This window comes from Hydra vulgaris, chromosome 12 (assembly GCF_038396675.1).
Source record: "Hydra vulgaris chromosome 12, alternate assembly HydraT2T_AEP".
Taxonomy (NCBI): Eukaryota; Metazoa; Cnidaria; class Hydrozoa; order Anthoathecata; family Hydridae; genus Hydra; species Hydra vulgaris.
In genome coordinates this window covers 5,903,283-5,923,602 of record NC_088931.1, presented here as the reverse complement: position 1 = coordinate 5,923,602, position 20,320 = coordinate 5,903,283, and the positions used below count along the sequence as shown (strand labels likewise).

The 20,320-nt window shown below is 26.8% G+C and overlaps 1 protein-coding gene across 1 annotated transcript in view; it reads right to left on the bottom strand.

Moving 5' to 3' along the window:
• The window catches only part of LOC105847647 (WW domain-binding protein 4), a 29,097-nt gene extending 9,987 nt beyond the window's left edge, over positions 1–19,110 (bottom strand). The window contains exons 1-6 of the mRNA XM_065811336.1: positions 19,030–19,110; positions 18,798–18,883; positions 8,179–8,241; positions 7,931–8,002; positions 5,040–5,121; positions 3,233–3,331 (exon numbers count right to left, since the gene is read on the bottom strand). Of these exons, the coding sequence (XP_065667408.1) occupies positions 3,233–3,331; positions 5,040–5,121; positions 7,931–8,002; positions 8,179–8,241; positions 18,798–18,872 (391 nt within the window). The 5' untranslated portion in view covers positions 18,873–18,883; positions 19,030–19,110. The remainder of the gene's footprint in view (positions 1–3,232; positions 3,332–5,039; positions 5,122–7,930; positions 8,003–8,178; positions 8,242–18,797; positions 18,884–19,029) is intronic.
• Between the last annotated feature and the right edge of the window lie 1,210 nt (positions 19,111–20,320).

Sequence of the window (20,320 nt, the reverse complement as noted above, 5' to 3'; positions counted from 1 at the left end):
ATTTGTAGATAGAGCGTTGATTAATAAATTGATTGATCAATTATTTGATTCGATGAAAAGTGTCTCAATAAATTTGAAATATTTGAGAGATTGAAAGATGTTGACAGCAATAAAGCAACAAAGCAAGCTAGGAAACAATTTAAGCTTAACTTTGATGATGAACTGCAAATAAATTAAGCAACAACAATTCCAACAACAACAGCAGGAGTTCCAACAACAAAAACAGCAACAAACCAAGACCAGTGTAAAAAGTGCTGTAGAATTAAAAAGCCAAAATAGTGAATGATATTAATGCAAAATATAATGCTAATATTAATGGTTAAAATATAAGATTTGGTAAATAAACTTACAACTGCTTAAGAGATTATTCAATAATATCTTTTTCTTTGTATATCAAAATTTGAAAATAAATAAAAAGTGAATACTGCCCAAATTAACTGTTTTTAGATAGTGGATTTAAAGTGCTTAACAATACAAAAACTGAGGTAGATTTTATTGATGATTTTTAATTCATTTTAATCTATAAACTTTTATGCTGTTAAATAATATTTTTTACAGGAAAATTAAGAACTTTTAAAGGAATGGATGAAATTAAAATTAGGAACTTTTTAAAGGAATAAATGAAATTAAAATTTAACAACATTTTAAAGGAATGGATGAAATTAAAATTAAGAACTTTTTAAAGATATGAATGAAATAAAAATTAAGAATATTTAAAGGAATGGATGAAATTAGAATTAAGAACTTTTTAAAATTAGGAACTTTTTAAAGGAATGAATGAAATTAAAAGTGAGAACTTTTAAATGAATGGATAAAACTTAAAGGTCAAAAAACAGAGCAGATTCTGCTAAAGTAAAAAAAGAGACACTATTTGAGGAAGAATTGAATATTTTGGATTGGAGAAAAGAAAAGCTTGAGGAAATATTAAAAAAATATTAAAAGACAAAATGTATTGTTAGAAAGAAATTATAAAAACTAAAATAATAATTTAATGTTTGCATGAGAATAAGTCAACAAATTCAATGTTTATTGTTATGCTGAAATTTAATTGAATCAGAGTTAAATTTCATGGCCATCATAGATATATTTATTTATAATATTTGTAGAAAAGAGAAAGAGATGCAACTTTACAGTGAAAGAGTGGCTCAAGCTTGGGAGATAAAGCACTAGGCTTACAACGCGTTTTTAAACCATGTCTAGAAGAAAAAGAGTTTGTGGAAAATTTTACATTCAGATGAAAACAGCTACTCAATACCTGGGAGGATTTGGCTGAATCTTGAAAAAAATTTTTTTGAATGTTTTACTTATTTTAGAGTTTTGATCCTGAAGTTTTTAAAATTTAAAATTCTTAAGTGTTTCATTCTTTCTAATACTTTTTATTTATTACTCATTTGTTACCTATTTGGTAAAAATAGGTAATAAATGAGTATTTATTACTAACTATAAATTACCTAAACAACTATAAAAAATACATTTTATAGTTGTTCAAAACATATGCAGGGCGAGTAGGGTTTGTATTATTCAAAAAAAAAAAAAAAAATTTTCCAGATCTATAAACTATTTTATATTTTTTATGTTCACTAAAAATATGATAAAAGTATTTTGAAAAAATCATCTGTTGTAAATATATTTATCAACAGGCTTGTGGAGCCGAGCCAGATCGAGCGGCTCTCGACTCTTGTTTTTTTTTAAAGAAATAGAACGTATATTTTTTTTGCTGTAGACAAATTTTATTCATTCATTGTTTAGCTAACTTTTTGAATAAATTATTGAATTTCTATTTTTTTTTTTGAATATTTTTTTTAACAGTTACAGTTTTGCCAAAACGTGATAAAAATGAATATTAGAACGATTTTGTACTCAACAAAATACTATCCATACAGCATTTTTTAATATGCTTTATTACGAAAAAAAAAAATTAAAGTCAAATATATATGAAAATAAATTCAAGTATATATGAAAACAAACTTTTAGTATTACATATATTCCTTTATACTACATTTTTATATTGATATTTGATTTTTTATATTGATATTTGATTTTTTTAGTCTTTTAAACATCTTTGGAGCATTGTTAACATCTTTAGAACTCTTTTGAACGTTCAAAAGACGTCTTTTTTAGGTACCGCGCCTACTGGGTAGAAATAAAACTTAGGATATTTACCCATGACATTTTTCTTTTTAAATGTAGTATGCGGTTGCAGAGTAGTGATAGTAATACATTAATCTTGTAATCATGAAAGTTGGTTAAAATTGAATTGCTGTAATTGGTGATAAAATGAAAAAATTTCAAAATATGCGATTTTTGTTCATAAAGTATGGGAGCCAGAGCCGAGCTGGGAGCTGAGCCAGAGATTTATTAGGAGCCGGAGCCAAGCCGCAAAAAAAACTTTCGGCTGCACAAGTCTGTTTATCAAGGATACTATCACAGGTCAGAAATTGACCATTTAGGTCAATTTCTGTTAATTCACAAGTTATGACCATATAGCATTTGTGCCATCTCCCCCTGCCAAAAATCCATTGCAAAGCTTGCATCTGCTAAAGTTGCATCTCTTTAACATGCTTGCCATTTTCTTACTCTCGATTCCTCTACAAATCTCTTATTCATCTCTGTATGGAATACTGTTGTTATATCTACCAAGCTTGAGCCACTGTCCAATCGCCATAAAGTTGCATCTCTTTCTCTTTTTTACAAATACTACCATAGCGACTGCTCAAACAAGTTATTATCTCTAGTTCCATCAACTAAAACTCATTCTTCCTTGACTTGGCATTCAACAAGATTGCATCTTTTTATGTATCTATCCCTAGCTATCCACTACAGTATCTGTCTTTTAAAAAAACTTTTACTCATCTAATTTCTTTCCTTGCACATCAATTGTTTGGAACTATCTTCCATCTTCATATTTTCCCAACTCTTACAACATTTAACTCTTCAAGTCTTCTGTCAACCATTTTCTTGCTCTTTAACATTATTCAATTTCTAGTAACTTCCAACTTAATAGTGGCTGCTTGCAGCCTTGTTAGGAATAAATTAGTTTAAATAAAAAATAAAAAATTAGCTAAAATCAATAGAATCCACACAATAGCTTTAAACAACTATTATGAAAAGTAATCAACAAAACATTTATAATCAAAATTTCTCATTTACTTATTCTTTTTTAATTTTGTAACAACTAAGTAATACACTAAGCATATGTAAAAATTTTTTAACTATCACAATAGTTACATACCTCCTGTAGCAGAATTATAGTAATAAGTAAATCCATGTGGGGCAACCATAGCTTTCCATGGATAGGTCAAACTTGAATCGTTAGCTGATAAGGTGTTTGCTTAAATAATAAAAGGTTTTCCACTGAATTTTTTGTACACACATCAAACTATATAATTCTATGCATCAACATATTATAACATATAGGTGTAGTATATGGAACATTCTATTTGTTACAACTAAATTTATTTTTTTCAATTTTACAGCTCAAAAACTCTTTAGTCAAAAGTCTTTGAGAAAGTTTCTGAAACTATTATTGTTATAAATAATTCACCTATATTAATAAACGTACAACTAGATTGTCCACAAGGTATGGAAAGAAAAAGAAAAAAATTGAAAAATAAGAAAAGTTGGACAACAAGATTTGTTAAAAAGGGGTAATATCAAAACAGGAAAAGCTGTTGCAAGCTATGAAGTCTTTTTTTTAGCTAAATATTATAAACCATTTAGTAATGGGAAAATTAAAGAATCTGTTCTTGTGTTTGAAAGTGAAGAGTTTAAAAATGCAGCCATATTCACATTTCTCCGTTAAGCTAAACAGAGCTTTTGTCTGAAATTTCATTACAATATTTCTATGTAAAGATATGACAAAAATTTTATTTAAATTAGTTTAAATAAAATGAATACTAAAATAAAAGATGTTTAAAAATTTATATTAAATTTTTTTTTATTAAGTAGTTAAAAAGAAATTTTTGACTAACGCTTAACGAAGAGATGAAAATATGGCCCCTGAAAAGTTGAAGATTTTAAATAATATTTCCCTCACAAGATAAACAATTACACAAAGAACAAGTGGCATTGCTAATGATTTGAGTTTGTCATTAGATGAAAGAATAAAAGTATTTCAGTATTATTGGATAGCTATTGATGAATCAACCTATATTTTACAAACAGGTGAAAACATGCTGCTGGCCATTAAAAAAACTTTAGAAAAATTTAATTTGACTTTCAACAGATCAATTACAATTGATAACAGATAATTACAACATGATGGTGGCAGCTCAATGACCGTAAAAAATATTGATATTGTTTTCAGACTGGAAAATGAAATGAAAAACATCTTGCCATTATTTTTTTTTAGGTGCCACAAGAAGACCCAACGGTCATGTCACAGAGCACAATGGAAGAGCATTTAAGCATGCTTCTAACTTTGGATCTTTTGCTTTTAAAGCAAGCGCTCTAACCACTGCGCCACGGCCGCTCAAAGTTGAAAAAGCAACTATTTTACCAACAAATTAGGACTAATTTTCTTTATTCATATTGTTTTAAAGAAACATTTAAATTATTTCAAATTAAGCTGCATTGTATTATTTATCAGCTAAATTTATCAGCAAAAGCTATGCATGTGAAAAAAGTCTTTAACAGTTGAAACAATAAACATCATTAAGTCCAGCAGTAGAAGAATTTTAGGTATTTCTCAATGAAAATGTCTGAATATAATATTCTACTTTACTATATTGAGGTGAAATGGTTTTCTAGAGATAGTATACTAAAAAGAACTTTTGATTTGAGACAAAAGGTATTAGATTTTTTCTATTACCTTTTGTGTAAACAAATATTATCAACCAGAGCTATAAACAAAGACTATCAACCAGAGCTAGAAGAGAAGAGAAGAGAGAGATTAAAGCCTTCCCTGATGACCAAAACAACCAAGTAACATAATCAATCAAGTATTAAAAACCTTAAGTTGTTAATTTTCAATAAAATATTTCAAATAGTAAAAGCAAAAATATCAAACATCAACAAAAATTTGAATCAAGTTTGAATACCTTCAGCAATTTTCTTCATATCAGATTTTCCTAAAGAAACTCCTTCACTATTGATATCTTTTTGTATTGCTGCCAGTGCTGCCTAAATAAAAAAAGAAACTCCTTCACTATTGATATCTTTTTGTATTGCTGCCAGTGCTGCCAAAATAAAGCTTATAAATAATACAAATAGTAAATAAATTGTACTTAAACACAACTTTTATTTTTTAGGGCATAAACATTTTAAAATGGTGAACTTACAGTAACTGTGATGATTGAATAAACAAATATAATAAACAAACATACAGTAATCCTCTGGATTACTGTAAGTTCAGTGCTTTAAAAGTGAAGGAACATTAATAGCAAATTTATTTAAACAACTATAATGAAAAAATCATCTATACTAGAAAAATCTCAAAAAATCATCTACCCTGTTATATGTTGTTTAAAGTCAAGTTTGTAAGACATTTCTTTTTAAAGAAAATGCAAAATTTACAACTTTCTGCTTTATATTTTAAACAACATACTACTGACTTAGTATGCAACATATATTTGTGTGCTGTCTGAACCACAGGTGCAGTGTCAACTCACTTGTAAGTTGCTATCTGAATGTTTGTGTTCTGTCTGTTTATGTTTAATTGTATGTTTGTGTTCTGTATGAACCTCTGGTGCAGTGTTGGCTCACCTATAAGTTACTTTATATATGCATGTTTGTGTTCTTTCTGAACCTCTGGCACAGCGTTTACTCACTCGTGAGTTACTTAATATATGCATGTGTTCTGTTTAAATGTTTAAATGCTCTGCTTAAATGTTTAAATCCATTTTAATGCAATGATCATAATCATGATCATGATTATCATGATCATGATGATGGTAGTGATAACCATCACTACCATCATCATGATCATGATCATCATGATCATGATCATCATGATCATGATTATCATCATTATCCGTATTGTCATCATCATTATCATCCTCATCATCATCCTCATCATCATCATCATCATCATCATCATCATCATCATCATCATCATCATCACCATCATCACCATCATCATCATCATCATCATCATCATCATCATCATCATCATCATCATCATCATCATCATCATCATCATCATCATCATCATCATCATCATCATCATCATCATCATCATCATCATCATCATCATCATCATCATCATCATTATCATCAACATCATCATCATCAGCAGCAGGCTTTAGCCTTCCTCTTTTATGCTGTTTCTCTAATCATGGTCAATGCTCAAACAACCTATAATCTCTATTACAATACCAAAACTCATTCTTGCTTGGCTTCTTCTTCAACAAGTTTATTAAATACTGGGATAAATATATGCCAGAATTTAATAAATAGTAAATATAAGTATAAAATTATAATATATAATCAATCATATATATTCTGAAAATAAATTTTCACGGCTATTTACAAATAGTATTGAAATACTAATCTCAAGTAAATACCTTCAAAAAATAGTTTATTTATATACAATTAATCTTAGTAATAATAATAATAATAATAATAATAATAATAATAATAATAATAATAATAATAATAATAATAACAATAATATTAATAATAGTAATAACAATAATAACAATAATAATAAAGTAATTATAATAATTTAAATAAATCGGTATAACTTTACATACATCAATCGTTTTTACATACAAAGTTACAGTTACAAACAGTAATAAACTGACAAAGTCTAACAACTAACAATGACATAAAAACGACTATTGATAAAATAATTATAAATATTTAGTAAATATATTAATATAATCATAGTTGTTTTAATATAATAATCAAAATATTTGCAAATATTATAACCAATTAAATAAATACAATATAAACAGAAAAACACTGACAAAATCAAAACAAAACAAAAGTTACAACAAACATTACAAACAAACAAAAAAATTACCTTTGGCAAAAAAAAAAAAAAAAAAACTAAGGATAAAAAAGATAATAATAATACACGGTAGAATAAAACATATGTAATAAATGGCTAAAATGAAAATAAAAACAAATTATATATAACTGTATAAAAATTTATATATAACTAAAAATAAATAATAACTAAAAAAATAAATAAATGACTAACAAAAAGTATAAAGTAAAACATTATACGCTAAAAAACTGAAGAAAAATAAATAAATAATAAAATAATCCTAAGAAATATATGAAAGAAAACTAAAGAAATATATGAAAAAGTAATAAAAATCTTGATTTGCCAATCGAGGTTCCGATGTTTAAATAGTTTTTTTTCTTTCTTTGCCATTCTTTTTATATATTTCATTCATTAACGTTTTTTTTTTCACTTCTATTTTCATTGCTTTTTTACTTAATTTCTTTCAGATATTTCTTTTTCTTTTCTTCTTTTAAAACATTTATTTATTCTACTTTTTTGTTGATTTTATTTTTCATTTAATTTAAAAATGTTTTCTTTTCCCTTTTACTTTTTTCCTTTCAAAAAGTTATTTTCAACCGTTTGAAAAAAGCATCCACCATTTGCGATGTCATTGCAAAGAGGATGATTTATAAAGAATTATAAATTTTTTTCTAGTCCCTGCTATCAACCCCTGCTAAACCTTATAATTTACCTGGGGATTGATTTGTAAAAAATCTCATTTTTAGACGGGAGTGGGGCCTGGTCACTTACTAAAGTTAAATAAGTTACAGAGAATGTTTAACTATCTAAATCAGTATAGATAATCAATCTACTCAAATAGGTTACAAAAGATGAGCTTAATTTCTAAACATGTTTTTAAAACTTAAATTTTTAAGATAATTTGTAGCAGTTAGAAATTATTACTTAAAATAAAACTTTTTTTTTAGTAAAACTAACAAAGTGAGAGTTATTTACAATTTTTACAAATTTTCATTTTACCTTTTCCATACTTGCAAACAAAGCTTTGTTTGTCTCATCTTTTTTTCTTTTGTCAACAGACTTCTTTTTTATCTAAAAACCATAATAGAATAATTAACTTTACAATCATACTCAAACCAAATATTTTTATAAACTCGCAAATAATTATATTTATATGTATAAATGTCACATTAGTGACAATTATATATATCATTTAATAACAATTTAATAACAATTATAAATATCATATAAAACACACTAAAAAATACCTCGCAAAGCTTTCTTTTGACATTAGATTGGTGATTTTTTCCTCTCTCATGAAAATCAATGCTCTTTAAAATAAAAATTACAAATAAAGATAAAAACTACTAATATTTAAATATATATAAATAAATACACACACAACAACAACAGTAACAGTAACAGCAACAATTATTTATAAATTCTCTTTAAGTTTTATTTATTATAAATGCATGTTTAAAAAATTTCCTTTTATGAATATTCATTTTAACTACAAACATTGAACGAAATATTACAAACAAATCAAAGCTTAGGTTTTAGAAATTCTTTAAAATTATTTCAAATCCTCTCAAACTTTAATTTTACTATTATAATTTTCTATTCATATTTTGGCAAATACATTTTGAAAATAGTAAATATTCCTTTCTATAAATTAACAATAATGAAAACTTTATTGTTTATATGAAATAAACATGTTTCTTAAATAATTATATTCTCGGACAAAATTTATCAATATATATTTAAACTAAATTTAAGGTTACTTCTTTAGATAAATTATTTATAGGAATAGTGCAATAAAATAGGTAATTACTTAGGGTTCCATAATTTCTAACTTTGAGCCACCTAATCTCTAACAATTACTTAGATATTTGTTTATATATATATATATATATATATATATATATATATATATATATATATATATATATATATATATGTGTGTGTGTGTGTGTGTGTGTGTGTGTGTGTGTGTGTGTGTGTGTGTGTGTGTGTGTGTGTGTGTGTGTGTGTGTGTGTGTGTGTGTGTGTGTACACAAAACTATTAATGTGTGCTTAGGTAAGCACTGTGACTTCACAATAAAATAGCCTGCTGCTGGTAGCTTTAGCACATAGATCGATTTAGCAGCACTCCTGTTGCCCCATAGGAGTGTTATTATATCGACGAGGGTTTGGCATGGTGCAGCAATCTTTTCTTTCATAACTCTTTGTTTATTTCTTCTTTTTCTGAAAAAGCTGTATGCTATGAAGATAACCAAACTATTATTAGCACTGCTTCAATTCAGAGGTTTTAAGTAGACCTAAAAGGTACTCAAGATGTTTCAAAAGATAACAATACTTTTGGTGTGCATGAGATGTATTTCATTGAAAACAAAATAAAAAGCATTTCTTTTTGGGATTTATACACTTTTTTAAATAATCACTTTGCAGGAGAAATTTTGACTTCATGGCAGATCCAGCCTTTTTTGGTGTTTTAGATACTAACTTTCGAACATAGAGTAAACTCAAAACATTTATATGTTTATACTTGTGTCAAAATAAGGAAGTTTTGTAAAAAATAAATAATGATTGGAGCCTGGAAACAAAAAAGCTCTTTAAATTTTTCTTCCTGCTCTTAAGGTGAGAGCAACAAGTTCATAAATTTTTTTTTTACTGATCTCAACTAAAATCATTTTATTTTAAAAATTTCAAATTGTATGTAAAAATCTTTCAGTGTTCAAGAATTATGGCAATATTAAATTCGTAACCCCCTCAAATTTAAAGGAGTTAAAACTTAAAATGGTCATCATTTTAATGCACAAAATAATAGTTAAAAATACTTAAAAAAATAATTTGTTAACTTGTTGCTCTTACGTTTATGGGCAGAGGAGAAAATTTTTTTTGGGTTTTTTTGTTCCCAGGCTTCAATTATTCCAATATTTTGCAAAACATCTTTGTTTGACATAAACATATAAATGTTTGGAGTTTACCTTATGTTTGAGAATTTGCTTTCTCAAACACCAAAAAATGCAGAACCCGAATCTATCTTAGGTATATAAATAGTATAAAAATAAAGTAAAAAAATATGCTTTTGTTGTTCTTTTAAGCGTTATTTTGGACCTGAAAAGCATTAAGGCTATTTAAAAATTTACTTTACATTTAGGTATTAAAATTTAAAAAATTTGCTAAAGATTCATCAAATAACTCCCAGTATTGGGTCAAAATGAGCTTAACAAGACAAAGGTTTCATAAAGGAAACAGGAATATTGTTTGTTTTTGCCATCTAAATAAAGACGTAAAATGTCATAAATTAACCCAGCTCTACAAGAACTCATTATTCTATATGTGGATGCAGGGTTTATCCTTGTATGTGGTTTATATGTGGATGCAGGGTTTATCCTTGTATGTGGTTTATATGTGGATGCAGGGTTTATCCTTGTATGTGGTTTATATGTGGATGCAGGGTTTAGTTTGGAAACCAACTCTCTACCATCTGGAGTTTGTTCAACATGTAAAAAATATCTTCATTTAAAAAGGTTAAACAAAAGTTTGTGATTATTGCTGATTTATTGATGATACATGAAAATGCAAATATATATAAACTTATACTGTAAAACAATTTTAGACTGAAGTGAATATTTTTCAAAACATAGAAGATTTGTGGAAGATTGGAAGAAGATCACTGCATAAACTATGTAGATTAAAGGATACTGGTCTATGCGTATGTTCCATTTGCTGTATTGCAAAAAAGAAAAGGAGTCATTAAAAAATCAACCTTTCTGAGTTTATTGAGGATTTTAGTAAAGAGCCTGAGTCTGCAGATGTGAATAATGCATCTTTTTGCACAGATTGCTGCCAAAGGATAGGTAAAGGTATCAGACACCCTTGCACAAAATCTGCAATAGTACAAAATCTACATGAGCTCAATCTTTCTCAAGACTCAAAAACCTCCCAACAAGTTATTCCTCTGTAATAAAAGATATGTATAAAATATCTGACAATAAAGAATTAACTATAGCAACTGGTAAATGTGTATTTATATTTTTCTATCTATCTAAATTTATTATTAATTTTATAATAATAAATATAGATACGCATATCAAAGTCAAACATTAGTAATTAGAACATTTGTCTTAAGAAATATATTTTGTAGGTGGTAAAGCACTTCATGTTACTCTCTACTCTGAAGATGTGCATAAATCTATTTTAGAAATATTTTTAGATCACTATTTACTATAAATAAGAAAATGGATCTTCCCATGTCAGCAATGGATTGTATAATGACTGAGATACATAAAGATTTGGTTCGTGGAGGTTACAATAATGTACATGAACTTAATTTTGCATATATTTATATTAATTACATATTTATAAATTATTCTCGTATTATTTGCTGGTTATCAAACCTAATGCCTCAAAAAGTATTAAGGACAAATCTTTCTGGTTAAATCAATTTTATGAAGTAGTATCATGCAGTTTTCAACACACAACAATGGAAACAGCAAGGTTTTAGATACAATTCAGAAAGATGTTGTATTTGTTCCCGAACCGTAGGAACTAATAAAAGAGATTTGTGAACACAGAAAACTTAATCCCTACAACTGCTTAATAAGAGTTGGTACCAATGGGAGTCAAGGTTCACTGAAAGTCATAATGAACATCTTCAACCCAAAAGAGCTACAATTAGAGAAAAGAAACATGAAAAATACAGAGGTTAATGCAGTTCTTATTTTAGGTCTTGTACGTGGAGTAAAAGAAAGTAATTATAATTTAGAGAGGCTTATTAAGTTACTTAAGCTGAATGAGCTAAAATACACAGTAGCAACTGACCTGAAGCTTGTTAATTGTTTACTGGGCATTTCTGTAAGTTAAACATTTTACTTTGTGTAATTGCATGATAATTTATAAAAAGTGATTGCTTTTTATTATTTTATCAATATTAAAATTAATATTTTAATATGGTCTTTTTTAATACTAACACTTAAAGGCACCTGAGGGAAAGTATGCTTGCTGTTATTGTGAAGGAGAAAAAGATGACAAAAATGGAAAGTGACGTCTTTTTAAAGTTTGACTAATTGGCATCAGAAATTTATTGAGGATGTTGAACTTTATAAGGACATGAAAAACTATAAAAATGTTGTTTGATTATGCCTAATTGAGGAGTCTGAAGAAAATCTTGTGATTGATATAGTTCCGCCTCCTGAATTACATTTGTTTGAACATATTGTTACACAAATAACAGATGTTCTGATGGCTGAGGACTCAACTAAAAGGTTCTTAATCAGTAAAACTGTAACAAGGCACGGTTACAATGGAGTAGGATTTGATGGACCTAACTGTCAAAAAGTACTTTCTTGCTTGGATGAACTTATAACTATTGCTCCTCTGTTAATGATACCTTGTATTGAGACTTTAAGGAAATTCAAAAAGGGTACAAAATTAGTTAATTTTTTTTCACCTATAGTATATACTATATTTATTAGTTTTTATAAACATATTTCTTTTAAACTTGTTCATTTTAGTGACATAAGGATGTTTTGGAATGAAGCTTTCCCTTGAATTCAGCAAAGATATTCAGGAATTTGTCTCAGAAATGTGCAACATGCATCAGTATCTGATAGAATACACGACACACAAGATTAGCCTAGGTTGGAAATTTTACATCATACAGTCACACCTCATCATGTTTCTAGAAATAAAAAACAATCCCTTGGGAATTTTCAGTGAGCAAAGCTGTGAACCTGTTCACAAAAATATTAACAAGACAATGAAAAGACTAGCAGCTTTGGAGCTAAGCAATAGCAAAGGAGAAAAGCTTCATAAAATGGCCGTAACCTACTCTAGTATGAGGATGTGAATATTTTATTATGCAGTAAAAAATATCGCACGGTTGTAAATATAAGAAGTAATCATGAATAAAAAATGTCTGTAAAAATTATTACTTTGTATTTGTCTCTATATTGTTTCATTCTAGAGATATTCCAAGTATTTAGATAGTTGAGACAGGGGCTAATTCAGCATTTTTTGGTGTTTGAGAAAGCAAACTCTCAGACAAGGTAAACTTCAAATATTTATATGTTTATGTCAAATAAAGATGTTTTGCAAAATATTGGGATGATTGGAGCCTGGGAACAAAAAAAAAAAAAAAAAAAATTTCCCCCTCTGCCCATAAGCCCAAGTTAACAAATTATTTTTTTAAGTATTCTTAACTACGATCATTTTCAATGAGAAATTTCAAATTTCGTGCATTAAAATGACAACCATTTTAAGTTCTAACTCCCCTCAATTTGAGGGGGTTACAAATTTAATATAGCCATAATTCTTGAACACTGAAAGATTTTTACATAAAATTTAAAATTTTTAAACTGATATTATTTTAGTTGAGATCAGTAAAAAAAAATTTAGGAACTTGATACTCTCACCTTAAGAGCAGGAGAAAAATTTAAAGGGCTTTTTTATTTTCAGGCTCCAATCATTCTGGGTAATTCCATGTCAAATCAGCAGAAAAAAACATAAAATGTCACCCCATGTTTTGGATTTCGATAATTTTTTTATATGATATAGGGTTTATGAAAATTTAGAAAATCTGAAATTTAGAAACTCCAACCCTTTACGGTTATATATAAAGCTTATATATATGCTGAGACAAAACTAGCTATATCTTAATTTTATGTTGTAAAAAGATATTGTTAAAGTCTTTTTGAGGCAATAAAAAATTTATACTTTATTTTCTTTTTGTGCCTGGGGAGGGCTCATGGCCTAAAGAGGAGGAAGTAGGGGGGTAATTAAGCATTTTACCAGCCCCCCTTCTTTTTTGTGTGTGTTAAAAACATAAAGAAAAGTGACTAGGAGAACTTTGTAGCCAAAGAGTGCCAATTACACATACTCACATAAAGTTGTAACTTAACTGAATTTGAAAAAATAACATACAAATATAAAAAAAAAAAATGCATTGGAAGTTTTTCTATAAATCTTTACTATTTTTTTCAATAATTTCTATATTTATACTACATATTTTTTTCATCTAACTCAGTTTCTGAAATTTTATATATGTGACCATTTGTTGTAGATGGCGGATTAATGGTACATAAAACATGATTCGATGGGACCCAACACATATCTTTTGGTGCGAACCAAACAAAACTTGGGCTGGGACCAAATTGAATTTTATAATCTCAATTTCTTTCATCTTTTTTAGTTATAATTCCAAATCACCAAAAATTTTCATACTTGCAAGCTACATAATCTATTTGATTATAAATAACCTGCTACACAACCAGCTCATTTAGTATCTGCACAAGGTTAAATGTCTGAGCATCAGTTTGTTGACTCATCCTTTCAAAAAAAATTGTATATTTATTAATTGGTATAAAATAGTGGAAGCATCTTGTTCCTGGCAAGATTCTTCCCATAGTAAACTGTTGTAATGATGGTCGAACTTCATTTATTTCTTTTTTATAAACCAAAATGAATTGAATGTTTTTGATATTGGTTACACAAAATTCAAACATCTTGTCTACATCTAAAATCTGTCCAGTCATTGCCCTTTTTAAACTGGCTTGTGCAGTTAGTCTTTTTACTGTGCCCCAAATACTATCACAAGCAGATTTACCATGGCTTGTGGCAAAAAAAACAACTCATTCAGCATCAATATCAAAGCCTTCTTTGTGATGGCAAAGATTAATAAAACTTCTTTAAGTTTTTATATTGTGCTGCAAATCCATTAGTGAAGTTTTTAATATTATCAATTTGTAGAACTTTTGCTTTAATGTAATTGATAATGAGCAGTTGTATTTTATATACAAAGTATACATCATATTCAACTTTATCAAAAAGAAAGCAAAATGGCTGATAGATGAAATGAAGATATCAGTTTACCATTTGATTTATAGTACATAATAATAGGATGAAGAGTACATTTTGGTTTATTCCAGCGGTAACTTTGCACCTCATCCTGAACAATAAATTGAAAGTTCTCTGCAAAGTCATCCATTATTATACACTCATTGTGATATAAAAACTCTTTACAGTCTTTGAGGTACTTGGCCTGACTTTTAGTTAAAAGTGAATGAGATGTAAGTTCATCTATTTTATTGTATAAGGTCAATAATATCTTCAAGATTTATTTTTTGATTGATCAGTGTAGTTCTATCAGTACCTTCCCATTGATTAACTGTTATTTCTTTTTCACTGTAGTCAAATTTACCTGTTAAGAATTCTTTTAAAGCAGTAATACCAGGACATAGAAGACATAAATGTAACATGCACTCTAGATTATCCCGATTGCAAACAACCATTCCCATTAAATCCCTATAGTCTTTGTCAATATTAAGAGCATCAGTTAACAACTTAACATTCTGACGATAGATACAGACACAAACACTGTGAGTGCCAGACAAGTTTGTGGTTACACACTATCTTGGGCAAAGGCTGCAAAACTTTGAAAATCCAACATTTAAATTAGTGTTCAGATTTAAATGCTACATGGAGTTTTTTTAAATTAATCAAAATACTCCCATCATCAAATATTAGTCTTTTTTGCATGTGTTGCCTGTACTCTATACTGACAAAATCTTTTTTTTCCAAGCATCATTTGTGTGTACTCGTCACTTTGATAAAAGCTATGAACTAGATCAATGATTTCATAGGAAAGCGACTTTCCTTTTTTCGATGATGGTTTATACAAAATACATGTTATTTTTTAGCTTTTCTAGCCTTTCGTATAAGGTAACCTTATGTACAACAGGAACATCTTGAGTTATTGCTATTGATAGCGATATCTTCACATTTCCTATAAAAAAAAAGAAACAATCATTTCTAAAAACTAATATCAACTAAGCATCATTGTAAAGAACATATAAGTATATTTATTAATTTATAAAACAATTAAATTTTAAATTTATAAAAATATTTGAATTTTCTTCTTAAAAAAGAATTTTGTTGTCTTATTATTTTTTTAGTTTATTTAATTACTATTCAAAACATTGTAATCCTCAAAATAATATCAAAATTACCTTTTACATTTTTCTTTTGATTTCCATGTTTTTTATATAGATTACAGCATTTCTGAAATTTTCTTTCAAATGCAACTCCGAAGTGTTCTCTATGATAATAGCAAACTGTTGTAAACAATTTTCCACAATCAAATAAACCAGCTCTCAATAATAACTCATGTTTTTTATCATTTGAAAATGTTGATAGGTCTAAAAGACTTTGTCTTCTTGTTAAACCTTGCTAGTGACAGTCAACATTACATTCTAACAAAATAGAACATTTTTACATATTTTCCAACTTTTAAATTTATTCAAAAAATCTAGTTTTCAAATATTTTACAAAATAAATATTTTTTAGAAATACCATTAACATTATTTAGTTTATGGTAAATTATTTATACATTTTATTATAATATCCTCTTATACATGATTAAAGGGTAATTAATTTTTATTTTAGTTACAGATCATATAGTAATTATTTAACATTTATTAATTGGTTAAGTAAATATAAAAATTCTGCATAGTAACGGGAAACTAATATTTACAACATGAAATCAGAAGCAATAATATAATAATGAGGAAATAAAAGGTTTTATCTATAAAAGAAATATACCCTACCCTAGGCACACAAAAAAATATAAATAAATTTCAAATTTATTATTGCCTCAAAAAGACTTTAATAATATCTTTTTACAATATAAAATTAAGATATAGCAAGTTTTGTCATAAATAATTTAGCAACAAATTTTATGCTGACTCAGCATATATATAAGCTTTACTAAAAAGGCTGCATTTTGAAAAGTTGAAAAATACAGTAATATATTTTTTATTAATAGTGATGTTTGATACCTATATTGCAAGTTATAACAATGCCTCAAAAAATGATCAAAGTGACATCACCATTTTTTGACCATCAAAATACCCCAAAATATATGCCTTTATTATTTAATTTACATATAGTTATGGTGGTCAAAAAAAAAATTTTAATTTGAAATTTGTATCTGCCATGTGGAAAATTGTCTATGCACAAAATTTCAGGATGATACCTCATTTGGTTCATAAAATATTGCTATTTAACAACAAAAAAGTATTTTGCAAAAAATGCTGAGTCAGCATAAATAAAAAAATTGAATTCTGAATATCTCAAGAAGCGTAAGGGGTTGGAGGTTCTAAATTTCAGATTTTCTTAATTTTCATAAACCCTATAAAATATAAAAAAAATTATCAAATTATTAATTAAAAAATTATCAGGCTAAAAGATAGTAGATGTAGCAGCACTCCCTTGCGGGTCAGGCTATTTGTCAGTTGATGTAGCAACACTCCCTTGCGAGTGAGGCTATTTGTCAGTCGATGTAGCAGCACTCCCTTGCGAGTCAGGCTATAAGATGGTTGATGTAGCAACACTCCGCACATGATTTACAGTAAAAAAAAATAAAAATAAAAACATTTTATTAAAAAAATTAAAAATAAAAACATTTTATTATAAAAAATAAAAATAAAAACATTGTTTATATTGTTAAAAACATTCAGAATGTTTTTAAAATATTCTGGTCGATTAAATTTGCGTTTTTGTGTTTTTTTTTAAAAACGATTTATTTGTAATTAAATTAATGGTTTTTACTTTCGTCCAACACGCAAATGTTGGACGAAAGTCAAAAGTAATTAAAAGTGACGTATGTGTTGGCATAAGTATCACTTTTTTCCTTCCGCTCTTCCCAAAGACAACAAACTATAGATCTATATAGATATAGATCTATATATATATATATATATATATATATATATATATATATATATATATATATATATATATATATATATATATATATATATATATATATATATATATATATATATATATATGTATATGTATATTATATATATATATATATATATATATATATATATATATATATATATATATATATATATATATATATATATATATATATATATATATATATATATATAACTCCTAGCTGGTTGTCAGAAAGTTTTGTTGACAAAAAGTAAAAATTAAAATGCAAGACCAGAATTTTTTTTTTTGTTACTTGATAGACTGCCTGCCCCAACCAAACCCTCAGTCGATGTAGCAGCAACTGAGGGTTTGGTCCCTTGCTCCCTTGCGAGTCAGGCTATAAGATAGTCGATGTAGCAACGTCCCGTTGCGAGTCAGGCTATTTGTCAGTCAATGTAGCAGCACTCTGTTGCGAGTCAGGCTATTTGTCAGTCAATATAGCAGCACTCTGTTGCAAGTCAGGCTATAAGATAGTCGATGTAGCAACACTCCGTGCATGATTTACAGTTAAAAAAAATAAAAATAACCACATTTTATAAAAAAAAAACATAAAAAAAAAACATTGTTTATATTATTAAAAATATTCTGGTCAATTAAATTTGCATTTTTGCGGTTTTTTTAAAAAACAATTAATTTGTAATTAAATTAATGGTTTTAACTTTCTGATAACACGCAAATATTGAACAAAAGTCAAAAATAATTAAAAGTGACATATTTGTTGGCATAAGAATCATTTTTTTCCTTCCGTACTCCCAAATACAACAATCTCTCTCTCTCTCTCTCTCTCTCTCTCTCTCTCTATATATATATATATATATATATATATATATATATATATATATATATATATATATATATATATATATATATATAATATATGTTACTGTTACCCGCAGTACCAGGAATTAGCTAAATACTAATGTTTATAATATAATTTAATATATATATATATATATACATATATATATATACATATATATATATATATAAATATATATATATATATATATATATATATATATATATATATATATATATATATATATATATATATATATATATACATATATATATACACACATTATTTTAAAAAACTTACAGCTTTATTGTCAGCTGTCCAACATTTGCAAAAATCACAATATCTCTTACCAGTTGATTTCCAATAGTCAGCCATAAACACACTGTCTAAATATGTTACTGCTAAAGTAAGAATCCATATTTGGAGAATTACTTTTAAGTAAATCTGTCAAAAATATTAAATACAAAAATATAAATCCTTGAAATAAAACACAAAAAATGAATAAAACATTGTTATGTACCAATAAACTAACATTTATAGGTTCTTATTAGAGAAATTTCACTATAACCTAATTGTTGAGGAATTGTTAAGAAATAAATGTAAAGAACACCAAAAATTTAATGTGAAGAAATTGATTAATCTTTTGCACTTTGTGAAACACACGCTTCCTTCTTGTAAAAGAACACACTCTTTTCCTGTAAAATAATGATCGCAACATGGATACAAAGTTATTAGAATTTTTTAATTGTGTATTACAATATTTTTGTAACCATATATTCCAATATTTCCAGATGATTTGACGTCTAATATAATGATTATTATAATTAATATTTCAAAATTAATAGAAAATTATTGACATAGTTATACTAAGATTTGAATTAGGTATTCATGGTAGATGTTATTAGTAATAAATAATAATTATAATAATAATAATAATAATAATAATAATAATAATAATAATAATAATAATAATAATAATAATAATAATAATAATAATAATAATAATAGTAAATAAATAAATCATGATAATAATAAACAATAATGAAACTAATAATAATAATAATAAAAATAGGTCAAAACAAAAAATCTTACATTATTTTTAAAAGTTTTTTGTCCCTAATGTGATCGATATTGAAATACTTTTTCACAATTTTTACGTCCGGTAACAAAGAGTTGTAGACCGGTAGTTATTTCATTTAACATTATAGTCTGTCAGTTTATTGTATCATTTTGTTTTTCATAACAATAAATAACAAAGGTTTTAAGAAAATATTTTGAGTCGGTTCTCTAAACAGTTAACACCCGTAAAATTAAAGTAAAGTATCTTACAACACAGAGGTAGCTAGAATATTTTTTTACGCCTAAAAAGTCGATTTTTTGCATAAAATTTGTATCAAATAAAAAACTGACTACTTCTGTAGTTACATAATTCAATCCATTAACCTTTGCGGCTTAAATTAAACAAGAAAAAACCATTAGGCAAAAACTTTTTTTTGGCGTTTCTTGGTTTTTAATTGATTTATTATATCATTAAGTTGATAATATCTAAGTTTAATACAAAAAATGGATTTTCATTATAATCAATTAAAAAATTTATCAAAAAACACGTGTTTTTTAACTCTGAAATTAAGTCTTCAAGCTGACATTAACAGAGCAGTCAAATGGTCACATATTTAGCACATGCATTTCAACATTTAAAAAATGCAAAGTAATGCATGTCGGTCGCGCATGCAACAAATTGACGCACGAGTACTCGATGGCTAACCTTGACGGCACGCGTTATCCACTCAAAAAGGCTGTAATCGAACGAGACTTTGGTGTGT